A 27,730-nucleotide genomic window follows, 5' to 3' on the forward strand; every position below is an offset into this window, starting at 1 on the left:
GGCTCCGCCACTGTGTGATTGTTCATGAAATTAAAGTTGATAATTAACTGTAGTCTGATTTTATACTGAGTTATTTCCCATTAGTTGGATCGTTTTCGGAAGTTTTGAATATATGTACAAATAGTCTTCAGAAGTACAAGAAATGTACAAAATTGCATAATTCCGTCAGAAATTACTCAAACTAGGAATTTCTCTTTCTACTTATATAAATCCATGAAAAGCCGAGTCGTCTTTTTACCTTTCAACGCGAATAATTCTTTACACACATGGATTTGAAGGCTCAAATTTAGGAGCTGTGGACACTAATTACTGATTAGCTTAGCTAAAAAAATCCGGTTCCTTGACTAAAGGTACGATTGATCAAACGATTCTTTTACGGTCCGTTTAGATACAAAAATAAAATCCATTAGATTGACAAAAATACAACACGGTGTCCAATTATCAGCTCGAAACCGTCAAACAGTTCTTATTATACGAATCTCGAAAAATCATTTCCATAATATGATATCTTCAGAAACATTCGGCAATTCTCGGCAGAGCGCTTGCGTTACTTTCACGGAGGCCGTTTGCTTCAGAAATTGTGATACATTTCCAAATGGGTAGCCAGATACTGTTAGGTGAGTAAACTACTGTAGTCTGAAAATTAAAAAGAGTTCTTCCCCCTTATTTTGTATTTATCCGGTACGGCGCCACTGTACTTCCTTTCTACAGGCGATCCTTCAGGTGTACAATCAAATATTGGTATGACTTCACAATCCTCATTAATCCTCTTTATCCAGAATCCTAAAATCCCAAATTTATATTTGAAATGCCAATATCGATATTCTTGTCACTCAATCCGTCCATATTTTATCATGAATATCGTCACGATCGCATTAATAAGCTTTTAAAACTTCGTGTTATCTGCAACTGAAAAACATGGCTGAATTTCCAAATAACATTTATTTTTGTCCTGAAAACATGCCTAAATCTCTTGCTCGTTACTGATTTTCATATCTCGTTATATTTCAGATTTGCACCGAAAAAGGCAAAATGGTGAGTTATCATTTATGAAATTGAGAGCAATATTTCCAAGTCAAACGAAATCAATATCGCGAGAGCTCTCTCTCCAGCAGACTCAGTGTAGTGCAGTTACGCCAATAATGTTTTGTTCGATTGCTTACTGAAGTTATGTGTCCATGTTGCTTTGCAATGAAATAACTCAAGATTTCTTATACAGTAATTCAAGGAAAAATTTGTCTGAGTTTAATTGAAGAAAGAAATGTCACCATCAGTGATGCGTTGGAAATGTTCATAGACGCTTTATCAACAATAATGACAGAAATATTTTAGTGTAGACATGTTTTTCTGGTCAATGAAATAATTAAGGTGTATTTTTTTCATGTATTTTCAGCCTAAACAGATAAAAGAGATCAAGGATTTCTTACTAACAGCAAGACGAAAGGATGCTAATTGTAAGTTGTACCTGTTTTATTTTCTCTTTTTAAATGAATTAGCAATCTGCTATACCATCTTTGCCTCGACAGTCTTCCTTAGCAAAGTAATGTTGAATAATTTTTTGATGCAATCGGACTCAGTACTGGTGAACGAGTTTGTGGTGATTTAAGACGACTTGCTAATGATGTACCAACTAACGCTTTTACGATCTAAATAATGAGATCAAATTTTTCCACTGAAGCAAGTTTTTAAATTTACCAGTCATCAAAATGTAAAATTTGTTTTCTTGTGACCCAACTCAGTGCTTATTTTGGAGAATATCTTCTAAATAACACCCTATAGAATACCTTATTTCTTTAGTTTAACGGAAAATTAACGGATCTTGCTAATGATGATTTCTTACACCTCTTGTATGACAACAAAATGGTTACAAATTTATTCTGAAGCAAGATTCTAAATAGTTTGATTGGTTGTTAGAAATTCCTGAAGTTATGAGTTCTTCAGATTTTTATGAGTAAAATTGTAGTTCCTATTGTGAATTTTACTCATCATGGAAGTATGTGTTTGTATTGATAAAATTATTCATATTTTTGTAAGTTTCAAGCATCAATGAGTATGGTATCTGGACAAGTTGAGTGCCTTGTCCCTTGCAGACATCTGACTTTAATTCCCATTCCTTCCACCTCACTGATTACTTTGTTGGTTAAAATACTGTTTCCATGTTATTTACTTCTGTTAGATGGTGATGAGAACATAGTCTCTTGAAAGCACTGGCCTAGGTCACAAAGTAAAGATTTATGATAAAACAAGGTGCAAGTAAAAGGTTAAGATAATTAGATAAGTCGACCATGGATGTCTCTGTAATACTATCTGTGGTAGTATCATTTCTTTAACTTAGGTGCAATTCGAATAGGAACAATATCTGAAGAGCTAGATAACTTAGTGTTTGAATGGGGTGATGAAACAATGTACTTGCTAATGATGTACCAACTAACGCTTTTACGATCTAAATAATGAGATCAAATTATTCCACTGAAGCAAGTTTTTAAATTTACCAGTCATCAAAATGTAAAATTTGTTTTCTTGTGACCCAACTCAGTGCTTATTTTGGAGAATATCTTCTAAATAACACCCTATAGAATACCTTATTTCTTTAGTTTAACGGAAAATTCGCGGATCTTGCTAATGATGATTTCTTACACCTCTTGTATGACAAAAAAAATGGTTACAAATTTATTCTGAAGCAAGATTTCATGTTAACTGATGATGCAGATTAGGTAGTTGTAGAAGTTGGATCTGGACCACTTGGATATTTTGGTACCAGGGTACTGTTTGTTGAGTAGTTGAGAAAACTTTAATATGTGGTGGTGTCATATGAAATGCCTGAAATGAGGTTACTCAGTACAATGAACATTCTTTACTCCATTATAAGATTGTCATCTAAATCAGACTTTTTTTTTTTTCTGTTGATGAATATCTAATTTGGTATGTCCGTTGTTTTCCATAAGGTGCTGAAAAGTAGGATGTAAAACTCCATTTATTTGTTTTCAATGTCAGTCTGAGTTTGAATAATTAATTGAGGGTTTGAATATGTCTGTATTTTTGTGATAATTAATGACAAACTATTTTGTTTTTCAGCTGTTAAAATAAAGAAGAACAGATATAATGTTAAATTCAAGGTTCGATGTAGTCGTTATCTCTATACACTGGTTATTCAAGACCGAGAAAAGGCTGATAAATTACGTCAATCTTTACCCCCAGGTTCGTATTTTCTCTTCTTCTTACTACCATTATCTTAAAACCACGTCCATTTATCAATAGATGAGGGACTGTGGCTCATTTTATCCAAATAACTTTGTATGAGGTGGCGAATTTTAACCATTGTTTCATACCAGAGACATTTTAACACTCACTCATATTATTCATAAAATTCATGTTATGAGTGAAGAAGTTCCTAAAAACTTCTATGTACTGGCACTGGCCAAGGTCACAAGCTTGTGTTAGATATACAAAAAATGCAAGTGAATTTGGTTATGTACAGGCTTTAAACTGAAATATTTATTAACCAAGTGTCTAATACAATTGTTTAACTACGAAAGGTTAGGAATGGTTAAAACATGTAAGACACCCTCCGTGGAATTGAAGAGAAAACTTGCTAGTGATGATGATCTTACACCTCTTGTATTATATATACAGTGATTATAACTTTACTCTGAAGCAAATTCTCCTTACCAAAAAAACTATAAGAACATACGGGTAGTATTGTAGGTGAGGACCTGTATCCGTGAAAACTTAACTAAGATGAGTCATTTGATTGGCCAAATGGATTTTAAATTAAGTTTTACTGCATTTCTCTAAAATCTTGATTTTGTTTATTTTTCAGGTTTAGCAGTAAAAGAATTAAAGACAAAAGAAAAACCTCAAAGCAGCAAAAAAGATTAAATAAAAAAAAATGTAAATTATGTTTTAGTTCTTATCAATTTGCTGACAGTTGTCGGCTGAAGTAGGGTCAGAAAAACTAGGTCCTGTTTTATTGGGGTTTTAGACCCATTTATCCATCAAACCCTGATAAATTCGGGAAGTCCACTCATGCCTTCATTTTCCCCTTGTCTGTGGATCCAAGGTTAAACCCTGCACCTTCTGTTATAGAAGCTCTTTTTGGAATTGGTGAATTTGTACACCAATGGAGGTCACTTTGGTCCAGGCCTTTAGGGCAACGGTGGGCCAGCCACTAAAAATTTTTGACTCAAATGACTGAGTTGCATAGTTCAATAGTTGAGCCCCCCTTTCAAATGGGCTAGCCTACGGGCCTGCTTTTGTCAGGTGTTTTAAGAAAATGTCGATCACCGGTCAACCCATGATAAAATTTATTCATTATATACAAATATACAACAATATCCGATCCGATCCTATCAGGCGAAAAAGCCCTTTTTTTCGTCCTAGCACATTTCCGAGGGTGGCGTTTCTACCACCATACCGTTGTAGCACAAACTCGCCAAACCCCACCTTGTGAATAAAGTAAACGCCACTGAGCACGTGTCCATTAGTTAGACGCTCGGCCGCGTATCACCTTTCATGGACAGACGACGCCTGCTATGTCTTTGGCTCTGTCGACTAAAGTGTTAGACTGAGCAGTCAGATACCATGACGAATTCTGCAAAAATGCTGTCTTATCAGCAGTCGTCATTACCAATCCATGAAATGTGTTGAAAGCTAAAAGCCCCAAGTTAACTCCCTTGTCTTCAAGTGATTTGGTATATTGAGTAATGTCAGACGTATCCATGGGAACGCCGTCTGTCACGAGCACCAAGTATCGTCTGGTTGTGGAATTCGCAGACGACATTGTGGCAAACATGGTGGTAGCAGATTTGTATCCCTCTACTGTATTGGTTCCTAGAAATTCTGGCGCGAACTCGCCAAAAGCAGACGTCATGGTTGGCAAGTTGGTGCCGAGGTTGACTAATACCCGGGCGGTGTCACTAACCATGATAATTCCAAGATGGCAGGTCTCTAGGTTCATGTTGACGGTAATGGTCTTGACGAATTCTCCTATCTGTCTATTGTAGTTATACTTAATTCCGGAAAAATCTCGGGTGCTTTCAGAATCGTCCATAATCAGGATCAACTCAGCGAGCGGAGCTGGAACGAACAAAAAACTTAGATGAATATACTATACTCTATCCAATGAAGGGTCCTTGTCCAAATCTATTGAAGCTTCTACAGCCTTGTGGTAGTGACGTCAAAAACGCTTACCGTACTTTTAGTGGTATTGCAAGAACCACAGAGTGACAGACATCTGTCTCAAATTAAAATGGTGCAAATAAATGTCTCCCATAGCCTACATATAAAAAGGTTAGAAAAGAAAGGCTGCAATCCCTTAAACAGTTATAAGATGATGCATGGAATACTCACCGGGAGGCGTGGGACTGGTTACTGGACTTGTTATCGGGCTGGTGGATGGAGAGGAGATCAAAACTTCATTGCCAACTAAAAAAGAAGAGATAAAACAAATGAAATGGGGTTCTACTTTTCCTGCATCTGATTGGAACCCTACTGTTGGTCGGTACCCAACTGTCGAGGAATCTTTTGTGCAGACGTGTGCAGCCTGATACACTTCGGGCCTCTGTTGTCTCATCTGAATCAGTGGCGGTGCTCAAAGAGGCGGGTTGCTAGAAATTCGGGCAATCTCAGATATTTCGCTGATCTGAATGGCTATTTCCATGTCAACTCAGGTCGACTTGTTTCAAAACGAAGCCTCTGTAACTTATGTCAATTTTGGGAAAAAGACGGAACAACGGAACGGAACATAGACCTAAGGTTATTGAGATAAGCCATAACAATATCATGTAGTTCACTGCTTACTACATATTAAATAATAGATATGCGAGTCTTGATTGTTCGGAGGGGCAAATAATATATCCGGAGAGGCAATGGTGTAAGAAATTGAAGATCAACTTACTTGCACAGATGGTGTTCATTATAGTGGGAATTAACGAGGACAGGAAAAGGTCATTGGTGACTCCAAACACATACCGACTATCTCCTGAGATCTTTTGTAGTTCTGTACTGTTTACATTGTTAGAGAAACCCATAGATATTATGGTGATGCCCTCTTGACGGGCCAACTCGGCTTGCTGGACTGTCAGATCTGTTTGATCGGAACAACCATCAACCATCAAAATGGCGATCTTCTTACTTTGACGTCTGCTTCTAAGGCGGAAATAGTTTCTGACGTTAAACAGTGCTCTGTACGTCTGCGTGCCACGGAATTCTGGTTTCCACCACATCATGCGTTGATTGATGAAATTAAAGTTGTTACTCAGTGGAGCTATAACTCTAGGTGTATCGCTGAACGCCATGATACCGGCTCGTTCCAGTCGGAAAGAGAATAGTCGGAGCATGTTGTAGATGAAGCTAGTGACGCCTGGTGCGATTACTGTCCGACCAAGACTGTAACGTAGAGTTGTTCTCGTATCTCCAACTACTAGAAGGATGTCTACTGGTTGCCGGAACTGACATACTGAAACACGGAATCAAAGTAAAGCGTATACATTCATAAAACATTAATTTTTTCTGTAAGCCTAATAATTTCGCAATTTGGACTACCGTAAGGACACCGTTGCGCAGGTGGCACTCAAGTTATTCCGGGGAAACACAAAAGGTGACGCCATTACTTAAACCAAAACATCTTTAACGGAATTCAACTATGGAAGGGGATTAAATTCAAACTATTTTATTTTAGCTCATAAACCCTTCCATATTTCAACATTATAGATTATAACAGGCAGGAGATATTTACCACGGGTGACAAAATGCAAAATTGGAATGCTGCAAATAGAAGCCATTTATTGCGTCGATACACATCAAAAGTTAAAACCTCTTTACAATCATTTTAATACAGGTTTTGAAAAGATATGATGGGACGAGGATATCACTCTACGGTACACCTATCCAGTTAGATATATCCAAAAGACTCTCATCCCTGCGCCTGAGAAAAATTTCCAGCGCGACCCATGGCGTACCGTGTGCTTTTGTCGAGGCAATAGAATACAGGAGAAGCCCCTTCGATTACTGTATCCAATATCAAGCATCATACATACCATACCACTATTGTTTGCTATAGTCCAAAATCTTATTATCTTACCTGGTGCAGGTAGCTTGCCTGTCTGACTTTCATAAATAAGGAAGGTTAATCCGAGAAACAAAATACACAAAGTCCTCATTGTTAGTCCGAGTCTCTCCACACAAGTTGGCAGTAGAGTGTAATTCTAATGATTGTCCACGAAGGGAGAATATACCATTTTCTGACGAATGTTATACTGATATAGTGGTAAAATCCTAAACCCATGAAATTTTCAAATTATTGTTACAATGTATCACATCACGTGTTATAAACTGTTGAAGCAGAATGTTCGGTTCCAAGTTGAAAACTTCATCCCTTGCGTGACAAACGACACAAACAATCCTCAAACGAATAAAACGTCCCGCTCGTCCGTATAGAGGAATTGATCCAATCGGTACAAGCTGATCATCAAAACGAGCAGTATCGTTCAAAACCTAATCCCAAATTAGCAAGTTTTATCTCCTTCCCTTCAGGATCTTTTTAGAAATAGACCAACCAAATCTAGGTGGATAACCAAGAAAGCGTCATCTTCTGACGCAAATGAAAATAAGCTACATCACGATTCCTATAAAATGGTGTCGTAATTCGAAATAATCTGAAAATCGGCCGTTAAAATTATTACTGAAGCATCATCGAGTTGATATCAGAGGAAAACTAGGCGCCCGGGGGTAGGGTTATCGGTTTAAGAGATGATATATACGTAAAGATAGTTGATATGATGGTTAGGATTGAATAATAGATCATCTTGATAAATCTCTATGATATGTAACTCAATATAGCTTGTTTCGTTTGTTTTTTTATGGGTCACTCCGCTCATGATGCAAGATCTGGGAAACATAATTTTGGGCGGTAGGGTGTGTATGTGTGTGTGGTGGGGGGTGGGCAGCGGTTCATTTACAAATCCATTAATACATGCCCTGCAAAATTCGAACAAATTCTCAATTGAAGCTGAAATCATTCTTTATCAGATTTTGTTCTCATGGCACATTGGACTGGTTACGGGCCTGGCGCACACTGATTAATCTTTTGACGGAATTTTTGACGGTGTAAAATGATCTCGTCTTGTGTAGTCAGCCCTCCAGCCGATATTGCATTCGCTTAACTTTATAAAATAACTAAAAAAAGTGTTGCAATAGGTCGGAGTGAGGTGTCTTGGATAGTGTCCCCCGGCCATTACAACTTTCTCAAAAAATCGTTAAGTTATAAAGCCAGCTAACAGTAATGTTGGTATTTCTATGAATTTCTCAATTTAACGGAATTTGACGGAAAGTCCCGATGTTTGTCACGTGATTTATTGATGATATAGATGTCGCCACTTTCATCAACCTCCGCCATTTATGAATTTTGGTTCGATAATTTATGTCAAAGTTGAAAACTTCTCAAGCTTGTTGAGTCATCTTCTATTGGTATGATGTCTTCTTAGAAAATTAGAGAATTGTGTCTTGTTTTTCAATTTTTAGGGCTTTTGGGCATTTCATTTGGAGGCTAATCGTTAAATCAATGATGATTTTCACTCAATATTTCTGTCAGAATTTTATCCGCTTGGCAACATGTCAACAACTCACTCAGAACGCAATGAATCCAGTTCCGTTTAAGCAATATTGTAAAAAATGAACATTTAGCATTCTTGTTTATTTCTGTAAAATGTCAATAGATCAAACATTTCACCGACACTGAATGATAGACAACTCATTAGGCCTATTGCTGATTTTTTACTCTCAAACTCAACTACTAAGTCTACTCCAAGCTAAGCTAAGCTAGGAAGTCATGTCATATGCATATGATAATATGGAGTTAAGATCTTAGTCATGGGAAGACAAGGAAATAATGTGTCATTTCTTATTATTTTACTCAGATGACATGATTGTTGCCTTCTCCATAATCAAGTCTATTTCCGTGTATGGAAAGAGAAATCAAAAGTCAAAAGTTAGTTGTATTGCTCAATATTGTCGTCTGCTAGGGGTAATATCACAAGAAAAATTCTGATGTCTGTGCCAGTATATTCTAAAACTCAACCTGACGGTGGATTTCAACTCCTATCACATTGCAGACCTCCTCTTCATCAGGAAGATTCTGTAGCCAATATTGCTGACTGATAAATAGTCTGGTAGATCTTTAAAGTTAATTATGATTTTTTGTAGGACGACAGCAAGGTGAGGTAAGAAGTAAACATGGCAACAGGAGACATAAAAAACAATTTGCGTAAACTTCAGTCAGAGATTAAGTTGTTGAAATATCCTGAGACGGCTGACGTCGCTGGGTAAGTATCAGTTAATAACCTCAAACGTGATAGGGTATGTGAACTGAAAAGGGTGAAGAGTTGACAAGAGTTGCTGCAGTCTTGTATCAGATACCATAACAACTTAGGTCTACCAGTTGGTCCTTGGTCAAACCACATGGCAAAACATACAACACCACTGACTACAAATTTTTAACCCGAAATCAACTTAATCATTTAACTCACAAACCTTGTTTTATTGTAGATTATCAAAAGGAGTTCCAACAGCTTTCTTACCAATTTATCACTATGCCTTTACTCAGTATAGTTCTGCTGTTGCTGCAAAAATAGCTGAGATGGATATAGAGTTATTCGGAAAGTCAGATCTCCGTTTTATGGAAGCCGTATATAAGGTAAGAATTGATTGTGGTTAGACTGATACACCATTATTATCTCTCTACAGTCACCAGCAATAATATTCAGAGTTTGATCTGTACTGTAAATATAGTGTGACAATATTCTTAAAGGGGCAGGTGCGCCATTTTGGGGAGTTGCTTCGAGTGTTGAAAATATGTATATAATCTTCAGAAGTACTAGACATGTACGAAAATCATATAATTTCTTCAAAAATTTCTTCAAAAATATCTCAAACTAGTAGTTTTACTCACTATTTCTATTATGTCTTTTCTATATATCACACAAGTTGTCAATTTAACATTCAAACGCGGATAATTCTGCACACACATGGGTTTGAAGGCTCAAATTTCGACACTATTAATTACTGATTGGCTTAGCTAAAAAAATTCCTGTTCTGAGACTAAAGTATGAATATGATTGGTCAAAAAGAATGGCTCATCTGTCCCTTTAATGTGACATCTTTTTGTATCCCAATTTATTTTTGAAATATTCTGACACTGATAATAATAAATAATAACATCTAATTTAACGACAAATTGCGCTGAAGATGATTGGTTATTTTTTCAATCATAGTTTGCTGATTATGTTGTAAATATTTATAGTATATTGTTTCACTTTCAGATACTACGAGACATGTTTAAATATAAACCACTGATATCTAAAGACCAGTTTTTCTCCTCGGGGTTTGCTGAACGTAAAGTTATCATGACAACAGAAATTCTAGGGTTGATTCGAGCCAAGAAAAAGGAACTGCAGCCAACACCTAGAGGGTCTACTAGTCTCAGAGTTAACTCTTCAATGGATTCTCTTAATTCTGTAAGTTTCATTAGATACTGCAAATGAAATAAAATGGAGATCTACTTCCAACTTTTCTGTCCCTGAAGGAATCAAAAATCTAAATTTATGTGATGATTTTTATTATAAAGCAAATTTCCAAGATCATATGAATTAAAAACAAAACAACTTCTGATTAACCTTTTTTTTTTTTTAGCTTATCCAAAAATTTACACATAAAATTAACAATAAAAAAGTTTGCATTTGTTCGTGAATGTAGGTTGAGAAATTCAGATTTCTGGAAAGTAGGTAAAATGCATCTTGATGGATATAATTGTAAATTTGATTTTTTCAGCTGAAAGTAAAACCAGCAGAAACCAGAAGAATTTCTATGATAGGTAGGTATTATTTGGAAATGAAAAAGGGTTGGCTAATGCTTTTATCATGAAATTTCCAGCTTTGCATTCTGCATGATAGTTCGCGTCCTCATTAGTCATATCAGGTGATAGTTCGCGTCCTCATTAGTCATATCAGGTGATAGTTCGCGTCCTCATTAGTCATATCGGGTGATAGTTTGCGTCCTCATTAGTCATATCAGGTAATGATTTGGAGTTGGATATCTGGGCATTCATGCATATTCTATTTTATTACAAATATTTTCAGAAACATCAAAAGCCAGAAAAATAGCCAAAGAGACAGTTGGTAGAACACATAGGCCTGGTAAGACAGAGACTGTAGGGTTGACTCGACCATCCAGTGCTCCTACAGGTAGACCACCTAAACCAATAGCAGTGAAACATAAAGGACTGGATTTGAAAGCCACAAAGCCTGAGGAACCACAAGATGGTGGTGAGAGTTATTGTGGGACACCCAGTATTATCAGAGTTCGACCTACGGCTGTTGAGGTTGTGAGGTTACCCAGAGGTCAGTAAGTTTTACATTTACTTTTTTGTATTCCCAACTGTAAATGTCAATCCAGCTGTCTTATGATTTGATACATTTGGGGTTGACTTTTGTTTCTGCTTGATTTCTTCTTCTGTATGATTTTGCTGTCGTGCAGGACAGAAGGAGGTTCAATTTGTACTTTGGACCTTATCCATGGCAGTGGAATAGTTCAGTTACTAGAGAATGGATTGTTGTCTGCTAGGTGATTAGATTCTGATGGTTCAAATCCTCTTTAAATGAGTATAATCTAGATGCCACTGACGGTGCTTACGGAACATGCCCTAGTGTTGGCTTTAAGCCCCTATCATCGACTTATAAATGTTTTGTAGATGGTGAAGTGAACTCCAGTCAACAATCTCCTGTTCATCCAGAACAGATGGAACTTGTCTCTAGATTAACTAGTCAGATGTCAGAATTATTCAAGGTAATATTATTTCTCTAACATGCAGTGGCTTAGTAAATTCAGTGTTTATAGTTTACACGAGGGCCAAGAGATCAGTCCTGACATAGGGTTGTCATTGATACAGTGTGCTGCACACTGCCTCGACAGATAATAATTGGTACGCTTGTGCTGTCGTGGCAAAAGTCCCTCATTACACACTGCATGGTGTTGCTATTCTCTTTAAGCACACTCGGGTTCAGAAAATTATTTGTCTAAACAGCAGTGGCTAAGTAAAGTTTGTGCTAATTGCTTACACAGGCTAAATCCAGACATAGAACTGTAAGGATTGGACAAAATACTGAGTTTCTGTGTGCTTCACACTGCATCGACAGTTGATAATCAAAAAAGTGTAGGCCATCTTTAAAATAGGAAATTCTTCTCCAGACTGCTTACATTAAGGTCCAGGGTTCGGTCCCTGACCATAATACCTCCCATTCAGATAGGACAATATACTGAGGTTCTGTGTTCTACACACTGCTCTACAGTTGGAAATCGAATAAAGGTAGGCTTATGCAGTAGGCATGGCCAAAAAACCCTCTTTGCACACTGCAAGGTGTTGCATGTCTCCATTTGCATAGTTAGGTTTAGAAAATAAGGATATTGAAACTTTGTACCGTATTTAATTTATAGATGGTAGAAGATGTTTCAAGTCGAGTGTCGTTCCTAGAAGTACCAGTGACTAAAATATCCTCACCATTAGGTCATAGTTCAATGATCCAGCCTCCAACAGAATCAGTGGCTCCACCACCAGTACCTCTAGCAGACGTCAAGTCAGATGTTACTGGTATTAAACAACAACAGGAAACCATCTTGGCTAGGTTAATTCTCTTAGAAAACAGAATGGCCATGATGGAGGCTAAGGTAGGTGTGGCTTCTCCTAAAGACATTACCTTGCTCTCTCCATAATTCGACACATAATGGGGCTGTAAAAAAATGCAGGATTAGAGACTTTCATAGCTCCCAGAGTTCTTAATTTTTGCTTCTGTGGCCACTGTTACTATTTATAGCCAGATTCTCAGTTTACAACCTTTTTTCCCCAAAATCCATTTTGATATAATTGTTCTTTCTCGTCATGGAAGTTGGAGTTTATCTTTACTGAAGTCTGCACCTAATTTAGTAATAACTTACCAGTATCTTTGTAGATGGCACCAACAGACTCTCCGATGCCAGTTGTTCCTGTAGTTGCTATGAGTGACAGTCCCTCTACTGTTAAAAACACCAATAAAGGAGCGTTTGTTTGCGTGGAATCTTTTGTACATGGAGGTAAATATGATTAAAGATATATAGTCGTTAGTAGGTGGATGACAAGTTCAGCATTATGATATCGCAGATTAATTATAGTTATTTTCGTATTTTCTTTATCCGCTGATATCGTGAAGATACCTCAGTCCTCGTGTAGTTGTTTAAGAATTGATGTTAAGTGATATTTGTATAAAATTTGATTTTGATTAAAGATAATATTTAGAATAATTTGGATGGATGGAAGTTAAACCTTTGCTATAAGTAAATGGGGGGAAAAGTCTAGTTTCTTTTACAAATTCTGAATTTTTCGATATAATTTTCAATAAAAATCTTTTCCCACAGATAAAATGGTGAAAAAACTTCACGCCTCTCCAGAAAAACCAGTACGAAATCTCATGAACTTTGATGATGGTCCAAAACCAGTTGAAGCATGGAATGGGAATGGACTTCAAGATGGGGCGACGTCTGACAGATCTACGACCCCTGAATCTGACGTTGCCCCCACCCCTGATAGTGCTGGCTCCCCGGAGACGAAAGACACCAACAATCCTTGTTTATTTATTGACGAATCTACTCAGAATAAAGTGGAGAGAATCAAAAATTTGTAAGTAAAATTTGTTATCCTTGGAAATAGTGCTCAGTGGAAACACAAGAACCTTTCTTACAATCAATTTCATTCTGTGAGAAACTGCCATATATAGAAAAGACTTTTCTAGAAATAGTGAGTAAAATTCCTAGTTTAAGCATTTTTAAAGGAATTATGCAACTTGTTTACATTACAATCTGAGGACTGTTTACATATATTCAAGACTCAAATCAACCGCCCCCTAAGTGGGGCACCTGTCCTTTTAAAGGCCAACAGTAATGATTGTGCCCCTGTATGGCCTGTAATAAAACCTATCTCAACCTATGTCAAATTTAAGGTTAGAATAATGGTTTATCTCTATAATTTTTTCAGGTTCAATGAAACTGATGGAATGTTAAAGAATATTGGAACTGCGAATCCTCTCGTTGATAATACGAATAATTCTAACCTGAGTCAGGCCAAAGATTTAGATGCTGATGTAGATGAGAAGGAATTGGAAGATCTGAGTGGAGAGTAATTCTACGTTATTCTACATCATAACACATAATGCAGATTGATTATTCCAATTATTTTTGTGTTCTTTCATTGCACACTGCAGAGTGTTGCCCCTCTTCTTAAGCTGAATTAGGTGTAGAAAAGTATGCATTTTTTCAGATAGAAGGTAACTTTTAGATGTGAATTTTTCCATGCTTCTTTGCATGAAGGAAACACCTGAAAACGTTGGGATGACTTGTGTAGCGTCTAAATATAAATAATTCCAAAATGGAGAAATTTGTGTTTTTTGAATGAATAAGAGATTGTAAAATCTGGATATACCCAGTGTTTTTGTATCATTTCTAAGAATAAAAGAAGGAGAAAAACTTGGCATTGTATTTATAAAGTCTTTGAACAGAAGTTATATGCAATTTGTATTTTTGTGTCTTAAACTCCTTTTTCATCTTATCATAATTAGTAATGAGTTTTTAGAAATTGAATTCTTAATTATCAGAATCTCAAAGTTCTTACAATAGATCTGATACCAATAAATCTGATACCAATAGATCTGATACCAATAGATCTGATACCAATAGATCTGATACCAATAGATCTGATACCAATAGATCAGATACCAATATGTTTGTTTTTCTCTACAGAAGAAAAGAAACTTAATAAAACAGGATGTGTAAATCAAAAAGAAATTTTAAGGTTACAAATACAATGGAACTTCAAATCTTTTTTTTTAGCAAATAAATAATCTTTATTGCAATATATTTCATAAATTTTTTAATTTCACATTATGAGTACAATGTTTGTTTATCATGTTAAAACTAGATTGGTATTTTATTCATCCTTCTATATCTTGTTCAAATTTAAACAACAAACCAAACCATTAGTTGAGCAAATATACAAGTACATGTCCAGGTTTTATTCAAATTATAAAGACAAATATTTCACCTTATTCCACAAAATATAGTGAATTGTTTATGTTTTGAATTCAACACGGATATTATGATATCTTGTGATTTTTTTTGTCTAAAGTAAGAGTGACAGTTTTTATTTGGTGAAACCATGGTAACCTGCTGATAATCATGATGTGCCATGACATGTGATTTATATATTCTTTATTTTCTTATGTCTTGATGGTGCTATTTATATTTTGCTTGATTAATTGGGTCATAAAAGTGCTTTTTTCGCCTGTCTCTGTGAGTTTTTTTTAAGTCAACCTTGGGTTTAATAATACTGGTTGAATTCCTGATTCCTGTTTTCTGATCACCCTGGTAGTTGTTAAAACTTACACCTAACTTTACACATTATATCTTATTGTGTCACAAAGTGTTCATTATTATTAACTTGTATATTGATGTGAATTTAACTTTTCTATATATAATGTTTGTCTAAGATTTTTATATATTATGAAATTTGATAATTGCTTGTTTACTGTAAAATTATTGTCAGAATGGTGCTCATATTATTATGTATTATAGCTTTATATGTTTCCATGATCTATTTATCAATTCCTTGCTTACTGTGAAAATTTTTTTGTTTACAGGTTGTACTTAACACCATTTTATCATTCTTGCATACTCCATCATTTCCCAAATAACACATATTTATTTTCTAATGATTAATGTTGTCCATATTTGATTTGGTTTAAAATAAGTTATTTCACATTTACCTAAAACCTTTTAAAGACCTGTTTTATACATTCCTTAACCTTGTGTTAAACCTTGTTTCATATTGTTTTGGTTTCTTTATTCTCCTATATTTACATTTCAAACACCCTGGTTCCCCATTACCCCCCATATGAAGACTGAATGTCACCAAGAGGCCTCTGTAGGGTTGCTAGTATCCCTTGGGGGTATTAATACGCCAACCCCACCCAACATACAACTCTGTACCTTTAGTACGTTTTCTTAAACCAAAGATCTGTGACTTGTTTGTGATATTATTTAGTTTCAATTTTGATCTTGATAATCTAATTATGATGTACAATGTATGATCAGCATTATTTCTCTGTATAATTTGATCTGTTTTCAATACAACAGCTCTGTTCTGTAAATTCACCAGCTGTCTGTTATCTGTTAGTAGCTTACATTGGGACTTCTGGTAACAGTTTGGTCAACCTCAGACATTTGTTAAGGAAAGTTTCTTGTCTACAATAGTCAACTTCTTGTTTCACATCTTGAAAATATCAAGCTATTAAGCTTTTACGAAGTGTCTTATACCTTGACTACAATAGTCACCTTCCTGTTTCACATCTTGAAAATATCAAGCTATTAAGCTTTTACGAAGTGTCTTATACCTTGACTACAATAGTCACCTTCCCGTTTCACATCTTGAAAATATCAAGCTATTAAGCTTTTACGAAGTGTCTTATACCTTGACTACAATAGTCAACTTCTTGTTTCACATCTTGACAATATCAAGCTATTAAGCTTTTACGAACTGTCTTATACCTTGACTACAATAGTCAACTTTCTTGTATCATAGAAGATTGTAAATACAGTGATTGATTGGATTGTTTGCAAAAGAATTCAACCAATCAGGGCCCTCGATGAGAAGTCTGTTAACACAAAGTAACAGAGTTTCTGATTGGCTGTATACGCAAGTGTACAATCCAACCAAAGGCTGTTCATATAAAAGACTCCTTGACAATTGGAAGTAAAAAAAAGTTTAGACTTCTGCCGCTGTCCTGGCAAAATTATGTCTTGCACTCATTGCACCCTGCATGGCGTTACCTGTCTTCATTAGCCCACATGAGAATTCTCTTTGCCTGATTGGTCTATTACTTAAATTGATTATTTGTTAACCAATCAGATCCCTGCAAAATTATGTCTTGTACTCATTGCACCCTGTATGGCATTTGCAGGTACAGGAAATTATGCCTTAAACTCATATAATTAAAAGTCAACATCCCCCATCAAAACATACCTTCTTTAATTACAGGAACCACAGACATCTGACGTAAATGGAATGATGCAAATAGAAGCAAAAAATGGACCCCGATACACTAAAAGGAAAAAAGAGTGAACCCCTATTGGTTGTTACCATCTCTACAGACAGACTGGAATCCATGAAAACTTGGTATTACTTTGAGAATGATAAAAACCAGTTGAGTTACATTTTTATTTACTATTAAAAATGGAAGATTCAGGAAGATTTCGTGGTTTGGTCTGCTTCCATATCAGGCATCTTGCAAAGGGTAGGCAGTCAAAAGGGCACAAATATTTTGAGAAGACAGTTAGGCATTGTACTTTCGGCACACTTCGTCTAGGGTAGCATAAATAGAGATCATCCCGGTAACACGAACTCGTTCCTAGGTGATATCACTATTTGGTATTCAAATTAGACAAAATACAGGCAACGTATTCTCTAAACGATCTTAGCGCTAGGATATCCTATAATCAATGTTAGAAGTCAAGACCAAAAGACATCCTAGAATTAAGATCGTTTCGAGAATACGTGGCTTTCTACCTCAATCAGGTGACCTTTATTACAAGTCTTTTGCCCTTTTTTCCATTATTCAATCTTGGGTCTTTGAGGTGCATTCCCCTATCCCCTAACCACCTCACTGCTCATGTGTTCAATTTTGACATTGTGCCTAAAATTCGTTGCCTAAAAAAATTCTTGCCTAAGTGAATATGTGTGTTTAATTGAAGAGGTGCCTAAATCACTGTTCTTTTAACATTGTGTCGAATATAAGTGTGCCTAAAAAATGTGTTCTTAATTGAAGGTCTACCTAAATAAAAATGTTTCTTATTGAAAATGTGAATCAATCACTGCCTATATAACGCTGTGCTTAAAGTACCGTGTCTAACTGCCTTGTGCTTAAAATATTTGTACCTAAATGACAGTTAACCCTTGCAATCATCGCCATTTCTTCATAAACCTACAAATGAAATGATTTAGGAATGAAAATCAACACGCTCTATGAAAAGAAAATGGGTATAGTTACTAAAGGAATAATTAGTATTAAAAGAAATTACAGGTATAAATATAGACGATAGCTTTCCAGGTAAAGTGACATACACCCACTGACCAGGCCCAGACTATACCTGTTAACGAACAGAGATCAAAGGTAGTGGACGTTTATCATGTTTGGACGAAGTGAAGAAAGAAACTTCAAATACTTACTCAGTTTATTAAATCTACAGTCTTCTATCTAAGAAAAGAAAATTGTAATAGGTATAGTTATAAAAGGTAAAATAAATATTGAGAGAAATGAATGGAATAAACATAATAGAAGATAGGTTGTCAGGCGAAGTAACGTACGTCAACTTTCATCTGTAGTAATTTAAATAATGATATTCTGCAGACGAAAATGCAAAGATTCAATATTCATGTTACCTATAGAGACATAAGCACAACGGTTTCTCTCTGGAATCCCGAATCTCTCTTCATAGCTGCACTTAAAGAAGATCTGCACCTTCGTGGTTTGGTAGATGATACCCTCTTCCGTGGAGCCTTGGTAACAACTTTTTTACGAGGTGTCTTGGCAACTCGTTTTCGTGGAGCTGCACAAGATGATTTTTTGATCCGCACATCTGCAGATTTCTTGCTTCGTACGTTTTCTCGTATAGCTATAAAACCCATTCTAGGGGCACTTTTTCTCTTACATACAGATTTGGTACCTCCAGTTGATTTTCGAACCATTTTATTTGTCGGGTGCATCTGGAATTAAGATGTTGGGCAACTTAATCTTCTTCAGACTTAATACTTAAATACTATATAAGAAAGTTTTATAAATCTATTATAAACCTATTATGTATATCAACTACCATATAGATTGGTTGAAGTCAAGGGGTCCTCGCTCCTTAGGGGCCCACCTCGAGAAAAAATAGAGTCTACCAAAGTAAGTATTTAAAAGGTTGACACAGAATTTAAATTGCCGGGGCTCTACCAAAGTCAATATTTTATCTTTATTTAAGAAATTAGGCCCTATGTCTATTATGAGCATTAAATTAACTTACTGAAAATCACGGGGGAGGGGCCCCAACCTCCAACCCACGGAATTCCACAGGTCCCAACTCATCCAGTTCAGCAACTGATCAAGGACACCGGTACTGTGAAGAATATGGGTATTATTTGTACGACCAAGCCCCACTTCACCCTATGCTATGTTTTAGTTAAGTCACATGATCAAAGGTTATGACCTAATTTTTTGCGGGAATTTATCCCGCGCTCTTGTATCCTTATCCCCGCCCCCTTTCCCCTCGCCTTACACAGAATATCAGCATTGGATTAAACTGTGCCATTCAAATTTTTCAGTCTCACCTTTTTATGATATGAAGCAATCACAAAGGCCCTGAAATATTACTAATCCTTCAGTATGAAGGCCTAATATTTCATCTGAGGACGACAATGTAAATTGTTGAAACGTTATGTAGGCACTATTTAAAACTCAGAAGTAGTCCGAGTAGTATACCATGAAATTGTGCCTACTCTCTGTGGGGAGCCACATGGTGCAGAAAAGTAGGACGTAAAACTCCATTCATTTCATTTCTGAAGGGAGCCGCGGTGGTTCAGTGAGTCAAACGTTTGCCAAACAGGTAGATTGTCAGTGGTTGAGGATATAAAAAAAAGAGTTGCATTGAAATTTATATAAACCTACCTCAACTTTGCAAATTAACTAAAATCTAGACTTTATGTTTGCAATACGACGAAACTTTTATATAATGACTGATAGACCTAAGATATCTGATATATATTATATAACTTTATATGATAAATGACGTCACGTCACGTGTCAGCAAAATTTAAAATTCTTTAAACACTAATAAATTTAATAAACACTATTTCAGAGATAAAAATAGAATTCACGGAAATATATTTTTAATACTTTCCACGAATTCAGATCAATTATTCAAAAACTAGTGTAAAGGGTTAACAAAGCGACATTGCACTCTGGCCTCGCCTATAGTGATCTAATGGATATTAAACGGTTTTAATCTTTGGTTTTTTTTCAAAATTATTAAGCAAGAAGAATATTAAGTGTCGAGTTAAAAGTAGACAGGGCCTCTACATCATAGTTATAAATAGAACAATTAGTATTGTATTATATATAGATAGATAGATAATTCTAGAATATTTCACTGTGTGCTACAGGCTGTGCACGTTAATAGTTGGAAATCGAAAAATGAGCAGGCCATGTATTCTGGAAACGATCTTAGCTAGGATGTTCTATAATCAATGTTAGAAGATAAGAACTTCCTAGCGCTAAGATCGTTTGGAGAATATGTTGGCAGGTTAATGCCGTTGTCCTGGCAAAATTTTCCCTCATTGTACCCTGCATGGCGTTGCCTGTTGCCTGCAGAAAAGAAGGACGTAGAACTCCATTTCTGTTCATTTCTAGAATATCCCCCCCCCCCCCCCACCAAAAAAACCCCAAAAAATCCAGGCCCTTGAAGTATGTATTTTTATATATAAAACTGTAAAGATAAAAGGAATATTCTTTCAAATTTGCATAAAATCTACAATTTAAGGCCTTAATTTTAAAAATGTTTATTTGTTTTAAAAAGAATAAATATATTTCTTACTTCTTTCTATTTTTCCTTGTTAAAATAATTTCAAAATTTAACGTTTTCTTTCCTCTTTGCTATTTGAAATTTAGCGCTAAATATTCGAGTAATGAAGAGTATATTATCTGCCTCGTCAAGTTATTGGTTATTGTTGCTTTCAACGCTGCGATTGGTCGAAAACAGAGAAAAAAATGTTTATTGTGATTCAACTTTTAAATCTTTAAAGTGGCATGCAATATGTCAAATTTTTATTATCAAAGACATTGTAAATTTACCGAAATAAGGTAAAGATGGAATGTTGAGGAAGGGGTCAAGTCGTAAGGGGCATATTTCGACCCAAGCGCCTGTGATTTGATTTACCTGAATTCGTTTTAAAAGGGTTAATTTATAATCCGTTATGTGACTTAAATAGTTTTAAAAACAAAGTCATTATTTTTAAAATTTAAACTTTCAGATAAAGTATATGAAGTATAAGGGATGGATTTGCCAAGATTTTGGTCTATGTTTACATGAACTTGATAAAAAGATAAAGTCAGATTGCCCCTTGAAACAATGTAACCTAGGTCAGTGCAGCTTTTATGAGAGTATATGTTCTCTTTACCATCTAACAGTGCTATGTATTGATGGTTCTGATCTCAGATTCTCTCATTTTAGCGAGTAACCCTACTAATTCCTTGGACGTGATTTACAGCTAGGATATCGGTATGTTAATTACCACTCTTTATGGGAGTTGCTCTGATCCTTTTTTGTATTGCTAGTTTTTGAGAATTTTCACTTTGATATAACCTAAGTCTGGAATAAATTTTGAGATCTGTACTAAGCTGAAGCAAAATAAGTCTATCAAGATACAATATAGTCTATATGCTCAATGTCCCCATGCCGAATATTTGAAGTTGATGATAATTTAAACTGATTTTTGAGATGTTGATTTTAAAATATCGTTAACAATTTGAGTCGTGAGAGCAGTTTGATTTTATTTCCATTCACTATTACGGTGTCTGCGTTATGCCATTTTGTTGATTTTTTCATCAGAACGGGTGCGCATTATTTACAGTGACATAGATTTTCCAGATATACTTAAGGGATAGGTGCGCATTATACATGCTTGCGGACTATAAATTATAATTACTTTAAGAATTAACAAAATTAAATCACATTTTCATTTAATATTTATTATCAAATAAATTTAAAACAATAAACAAAAATGGAAGATTCTGGAAGATTGAAGTTTGGTCTGCTTCCAGAATATCATTTTTTATTTCATCGCCTCTTCATGCACCTAAAAATGAAAATACAGTAAAGTTGTTTTGACATATTGAATTATGACATTCTATATATTTTGTTGGATGACAAAAACCAATATTGGCCTACTATAGGCTGTGGTCATATTGCTCTACTATGAGTTTCTACATGACACGCTTTGATTGGTTCAAATTAACACAAGACAAAGAACGCCCGTACGTTTATATTTACAAGATCAATGGGAATTATCGATATCATGTTATAATCTAATTTTAGATAGAAGCTTCGAATACTTTAGTCCGATGACTCTGGTCCTACCGAGTTCCTCGGACAAATTATACAGATGTGATAGGCCTACTGTCACCTTGTTTCGGGTTTCAGACATCGTCTTCATTAGTCCATATAGTACAGAAAAGTATAAATTTTTGACAATTTTCATCAAGACAAAGTCAAGCTTGTAATACTTAATGGTATGTTATAAAACTGAACCATCAATCAGCCCATCAAGACATTACTGGATATTCTGCAATGTTACTGTGCCCCACACGATGCCAATGAACAGTCAAAGGATATGATTTTTCTTACTTCAGAAAGTTTAACTTATAAATATAAGAGTGTCAAAGTGCGCCCGTAGCCATGTGACTTGAATCACGTGATCCGTATATCACGTCAGAAGAACTAAGGCCAGAGTTGTCGGGCTAAAATTACCTCTTTTTTTGATAGGCAATGGAATAACTCCAATTCAACCTATATCCACCCAACATGGCCACTTTTCTCCCCTATAACGAAAAACAAAAATAACAATCATAATAGGTTTAGACATAAACAGTATATTTATAGATAAAAAAAATACAAATTATTACAAACTTAGGCTCTATCGTGTCTATATATACAGACAATGTACACAGAGGGAGAGGTCCATTTCAAAGAGAGGCGTAGTAAAAAAACAAAACATCGGGGGGGGGTTGATTGTAGTCTTGACGAGTCATCATTTCAACATTCAGGCTCAAATTTCGACGGTGAGTTGTGAACACTATTATTACTGATTGGATTAGCTAAAAAAAATCCGCTTCTGACACTAAAATATGACGCATTTATCCCTTTAAATGGTCTATCTATCTAACTTTATCTACAAAAAGTCATTTAAAAAGTTAAACTGCAGTTTAGAGAGCAAAATTTACCCGTCGAACCCCTATTGCTGCACTCTGGAGGCGTAAATTAGCCTTCAGAGCTAATCGCTGGGATGGATTTCTGATCTTTAAATCAAAAGATCCACGATAGTTTGCAGCTGCTCCAAAAGCTACAACACCAGATCTGCATCTGTTTATAGATCGTTTACGACCTTTAATAGATTTTCTTTTAGGCATTTCTGAAATAAGAATGTGGAGCTGATGTAAATATTACTGTGACTTATCTTATAGTAAGAGTATCAACATTGTTGTAAAAATAAAGATACAATCAACTTTCAATATTGTTGTAAAAATAAAGATACAATCAACTTTCAATATTATTGTAAAAATAAAGATACAATCAACTTTCAATATTATTGTAAAAATAAAGATACAATCAACTTTCAATATTGTTGTAAAAATAAAGATACAATCAACTTTCAATATTGTTGTAAAAATAAAGATACAATCAACTTTCAATATTATTGTAAAAATAAAGATACAATCAACTTTCAATATTGTTGTAAAAATAAAGATACAATCAACTTTCAATATTGTTGTAAAAATAAAGATACAATCAACTTTCAATATTATTGTAAAAATAAAGATACAATCAACTTTCAATATTGTTGTAAAAATAAAGATACAATCAACTTTAATTATTGTGAGATTGATGATGATAAATTAATAAACAGAAATTATTTTCCATAATTTAGAATTAAAATGTATTATAATGCCGATATTAGATTCTCCGCATTACTCGTGCATTCAAATCAACGAAAGGTTGAAAAGGTTTAAAATTTTTCAAAATACTATATATATATATGGGAAACTGTTGCAATAAATAAACCAAGTACTAACGAACGGGCAGATGTTTCACTGTCAATATGATCTCTATCGATATAAATACAACAGGATTATTTATCCTATGTCACTAGATTATCAGGACTCATCATGAGATTTCAGCTTAAATCGACTAAATATATTTTCTTACTTGCTTTCTCTGTAGGATTACTTCTTCTATTTTTCTTTTTTCTGATAATTTTCAAAATTTACCGCTCAGTTCGCTATGAACTATATGAAGTGTATGTGGTAGGTTGCATCAACCATGTATTAAGGCTGTAACAAAGATCTACTCAGTAATTGGTCGAAAACAGACCCAGTTGATTGGACAAAATATTTATTTTAAAATCATTGGCTTCTTTCTGAGCATTGGATTGGTTAGCTTTCAATCCAATTCTATTTTATTTTTTTTGGCTTCAAATCTTCAATTACTTGTAGTGAGATTTTACTCTGTCTGATAAATCATATTGTTGAATTACATTAGAAAAACGAAACTACGCGCCTGACTTATAGTTACTAGAATCAGATCACGAACTTAGTTGGTCTCCATGTAAGAGACGTGGCTAAAAGTTGAGGTTCAGACGTAACAAAACGAAAATAGTGTCTCAATGTCTTTTTATTTATCAATTTGCATAAAAAATGTTTTTAAAGAATAAATAAAACTAATTGGAAAAATCGATTGTTACGTGCACGACCCACTTGAATAACCTCGAACTATTTAACTGTGATACTGTCCTTCAAATTTACACTTAGGCTACGAATCGGTTTTTTTTAAAACTTTGTGCAACCAATGAAAACATATTTATTTGAAATATATATTACTTTTATTAATGAAAATGAAACTGAATTGGACATAGAACGTATAGCCTATATATGGCACGGTGGCTATAGAGGTCTTGTTTCATCAAGTGTTTCAAAAATTGTTGAATTGTGGAAAGCGCCATTTACAAACTAGACCGAATTGACTGAACTATAAGCCACATTCCCTGCCCTACCATCGCTCACTCACTACAGCAATCTATCGCAGTCCATTTGTTCCCGTGTAAACATTCTATAGTTTAACAACGTCAAATTCGAATTTAATCTATGATTTTTTTAAACTTCAAGGGGATGTTCGTTTACAATTTCCCGCTAGATTTTATCTCGTTTAGGAGGCTGACGGGTCAGAAACAATTGGAGTTTAGAATATAACAAGAGCCTATTTACCATAAAATCTAACCGCGACTAAAATATAGGGGATTTTTTCGACGAATATTCATATCTGATACGCAGTTATAAAAGTTATGTAAGTCCGACATCTAGAATGTTCAACATGTCGGATTGACAACATTTCTTAAAGGGACAGATGCGGCATTACCTGTAGTAACCTAAATTATACTTTGATCTCAGAAACGTGAATTGTTCTAAACTAATCAGTAATAATGTTCACAGTTTACCGTAAAAAAATTAACTTTAAATTGTATTCTGGTGACTTTCTCCTACAACAATATATTACTTATATGTTGTATTATATCAAATACTTTACTAGCAACATGAAATAGGTGGGGGGTGGGGGTGTTGGGAAGTTGGGGACATGGCCCAACGTCAAAGTTAAAATCCCAATTTATCCTCAACAAGTTGAATTTGGTAGCTTTTTCATAAAAATAAAATGAACGATCTTGCTTTTTCATTTTATGGATGTTTATGTCAATATGGGACCACAAAGCCCTGATCTCCCCTATTCTCATTTCATAAATACTAAAAAATATTTTCAATTTACAAAATTTATTGGGTTTAAATCTGAACTGGTCCACCATTCCATGTAAAACTTCTGCCTGAGTACAAACGAAATAAAAAACCAGAACACTGAAAATATTGAAATAGCTAGACTAAAAGCTGACCATAGAATTTAGGCTCAGCATCTCATTCAGAGAGTTCACATGTATTTATTTGGTCAACTCTACATGGCATTCAGAGAGTCCACATAGCTAGTAACCTTTTATAAGCATTAAGTTTGTCAGAGAGTCCACATAGATAATGCTAATAATATTAATTTGATATTGTTTATTATAGCACACTTCATATTTACAGCAATAAGTTTCAAGATTCACTCAAACCTCATCCACTAATTTGAATTTTGCGTGTAATGGAGTTCTATAAACATGATAGAATTTTTTATTAATAACAGTCCCACTCTGTACGATGTCGTGTAACGGTGAATTAGGTAAGGGAGATAATTTTTCACTTGTTATCATGACAACACCATCACACATCGCCTCTAAAGATTTGTATTTCTGTAGTTTCACCTGAAATTGAGAAAAAATATTTTGTAATATTCTCTGTTATGTTTATTGCATTTGCCATAGGGGGCTTGCCCATTTATGCCCAGTTCCATGAGGCTAATATTGGTATGCTTAATTAAGAGAAAATAAAATCAATAATATCAGTTGATTAAAACCGACAAGAAGAGAGGCACTTAAGTAGGTTAGGGTCCCCTCCCTCAGGCACAGAACAAACCCTCTCCTGCATTCCGAGACCCCTCTGTAAGTCAATTCAATGTCTGTTAATAATTTTTCTGGGGTGATAGCCCCCTTACAGACAGGGGCCTGTAGATTTGGTTTAACCAATCTCTATGATAGTTGAACAGTGTAAAAGAAAAAGCAAAGAAGTAAAATATCATTTTACATTTTCTCCAGGATAATATCTCAGTCCTCTCTGTTTGACTAGAATTTCTCCAGCATGAACAAAATCTCCATCTTGTTTCTTCCAGCCATAACCTTTACCTCGAGCTTTACCACGGGTGTTCTTACTGACTGACATAGACTTGCGTTTAGCAAATCTCAATTGGCCTGCAGCAGCGATTGGATTGTACACTGAAAAATAAAGATGTCTGAGACTAATACGTATTGATTCAAAACATCTATTTTGAAGAAATATATCACCCATCAAAAACTTAAAAGTGGGTAGCCTATCTGAAGACTGAAGGAGAATTTCAGTCAATGAGAAAGAAGATTAACTTCGTATTTAAATGTTTTGAAAGTATTTAAAAGGGAAATTTATATTATAATAATTATGAATTGTAAATTAAACACAAGTCTTAGGGTATGCCCAGGGTATGTGGCTTTCAATTCTATGGATAGATACTTCTAGATTATTAAGACAATTTTATGGATAGATGCTAGAGAAGTATCTATCCATACATTTGCTATATTTAACTAGGCCATAACTTGTGCTTCTAAAGTGCCATTGAAGGATTTCTTATGAAAGTCAACTACTCCAGGACAAGGGAGGCAACTCTGTCTGAAGTTGACTTAACATTGAAAACTGCAATTTTCAGTTCTGTTAACATTGTTTAATATCACTTATGGGCAAAAAATCAGAATGAGTTCGTCAACTCTTATCTTTCAAGATTTTTTAAAAATCAGGAATAAGTCAAACCTTGTTTTGCAATAAAATTCGATGTTTGTGAGAAAATATTTTTTAACATGGAGGCTGCCATCTTGGAACTATATCATTACGCAGTCAAGGTCGAACTATTTACGAAATAGTTCTGCAAGATTTGACGATTTTTTTTTCTACAAGAGAAACAACAAACATTTTGTTGTCTGGGAATATTGCAAAAATATCGTTCGTTGAAATTCTGTTAAAAAGATATTCACAATCCCATGAAAATTGCTAAATTATATTTTCAACTGGCGGATGTAATCATGAATGTTGTTCGGTTTGGAGGCAAAATCAAAACATTGGAAAGAGAAAATGTCAACATTAAAAGTGAACGATGTTCTAAATGAGAGCATCTCACAAGTTCTGGCCGT

At 35.0% G+C, this 27,730-nt stretch overlaps 5 protein-coding genes across 5 annotated transcripts; 2 read left to right on the forward strand and 3 right to left on the reverse strand.

The window, feature by feature from the left end:
- The first annotated feature begins 712 nt into the window (after positions 1 to 712).
- Positions 713 to 3,900, forward strand: LOTGIDRAFT_211882 (hypothetical protein). The gene is made up of 5 exons (XM_009046999.1): positions 713 to 741; positions 1,012 to 1,035; positions 1,394 to 1,454; positions 3,076 to 3,198; positions 3,821 to 3,900. Exons 2-5 carry the CDS (start codon positions 1,033 to 1,035, stop codon positions 3,877 to 3,879), a joined length of 246 nt encoding a protein of 81 aa, XP_009045247.1. The 5' UTR covers positions 713 to 741; positions 1,012 to 1,032; the 3' UTR covers positions 3,880 to 3,900.
- Positions 3,901 to 4,510: 610 nt separating this feature from the next.
- LOTGIDRAFT_156327 (hypothetical protein) lies at positions 4,511 to 7,160 on the reverse strand (the record flags this gene model as incomplete). The annotated part of the gene is made up of 4 exons (XM_009047000.1): positions 4,511 to 5,076; positions 5,350 to 5,424; positions 5,897 to 6,457; positions 7,082 to 7,160. 4 exons carry the CDS (start codon positions 7,158 to 7,160, stop codon positions 4,511 to 4,513), a joined length of 1,281 nt encoding a protein of 426 aa, XP_009045248.1.
- Positions 7,161 to 9,231: 2,071 nt separating this feature from the next.
- Positions 9,232 to 10,538, forward strand: LOTGIDRAFT_110175 (hypothetical protein; the record flags this gene model as incomplete). Its single annotated transcript, XM_009047001.1, has 3 exons — positions 9,232 to 9,320; positions 9,544 to 9,691; positions 10,317 to 10,538. 3 exons carry the CDS (start codon positions 9,232 to 9,234, stop codon positions 10,536 to 10,538), a joined length of 459 nt encoding a protein of 152 aa, XP_009045249.1.
- Positions 10,539 to 17,276: 6,738 nt separating this feature from the next.
- On the reverse strand, positions 17,277 to 24,160 carry LOTGIDRAFT_249376 (hypothetical protein). The gene is made up of 7 exons (XM_009047313.1): positions 24,088 to 24,160; positions 23,106 to 23,293; positions 22,633 to 22,703; positions 19,439 to 19,469; positions 18,512 to 18,835; positions 18,299 to 18,326; positions 17,277 to 18,053 (listed from the first exon to the last, which is right to left on the reverse strand). Exons 2-5 carry the CDS (start codon positions 23,289 to 23,291, stop codon positions 18,512 to 18,514), a joined length of 612 nt encoding a protein of 203 aa, XP_009045561.1. The 5' UTR covers positions 23,292 to 23,293; positions 24,088 to 24,160; the 3' UTR covers positions 17,277 to 18,053; positions 18,299 to 18,326.
- A 1,523-nt stretch (positions 24,161 to 25,683) lies between these two features.
- Positions 25,684 to 27,414, reverse strand: LOTGIDRAFT_230099 (hypothetical protein; the record flags this gene model as incomplete). Its single annotated transcript, XM_009047002.1, has 3 exons — positions 25,684 to 26,221; positions 26,601 to 26,788; positions 27,354 to 27,414. The coding sequence occupies 3 exons, from the start codon at positions 27,412 to 27,414 to the stop codon at positions 26,027 to 26,029; spliced, it is 444 nt and encodes a 147-aa protein (XP_009045250.1). The 3' UTR covers positions 25,684 to 26,026.
- Between the last annotated feature and the right edge of the window lie 316 nt (positions 27,415 to 27,730).

This window comes from Lottia gigantea (genome assembly GCF_000327385.1).
Source record: "Lottia gigantea unplaced genomic scaffold LOTGIsca_11, whole genome shotgun sequence".
NCBI lineage: Eukaryota > Metazoa > Mollusca > Gastropoda > Lottiidae > Lottia > Lottia gigantea.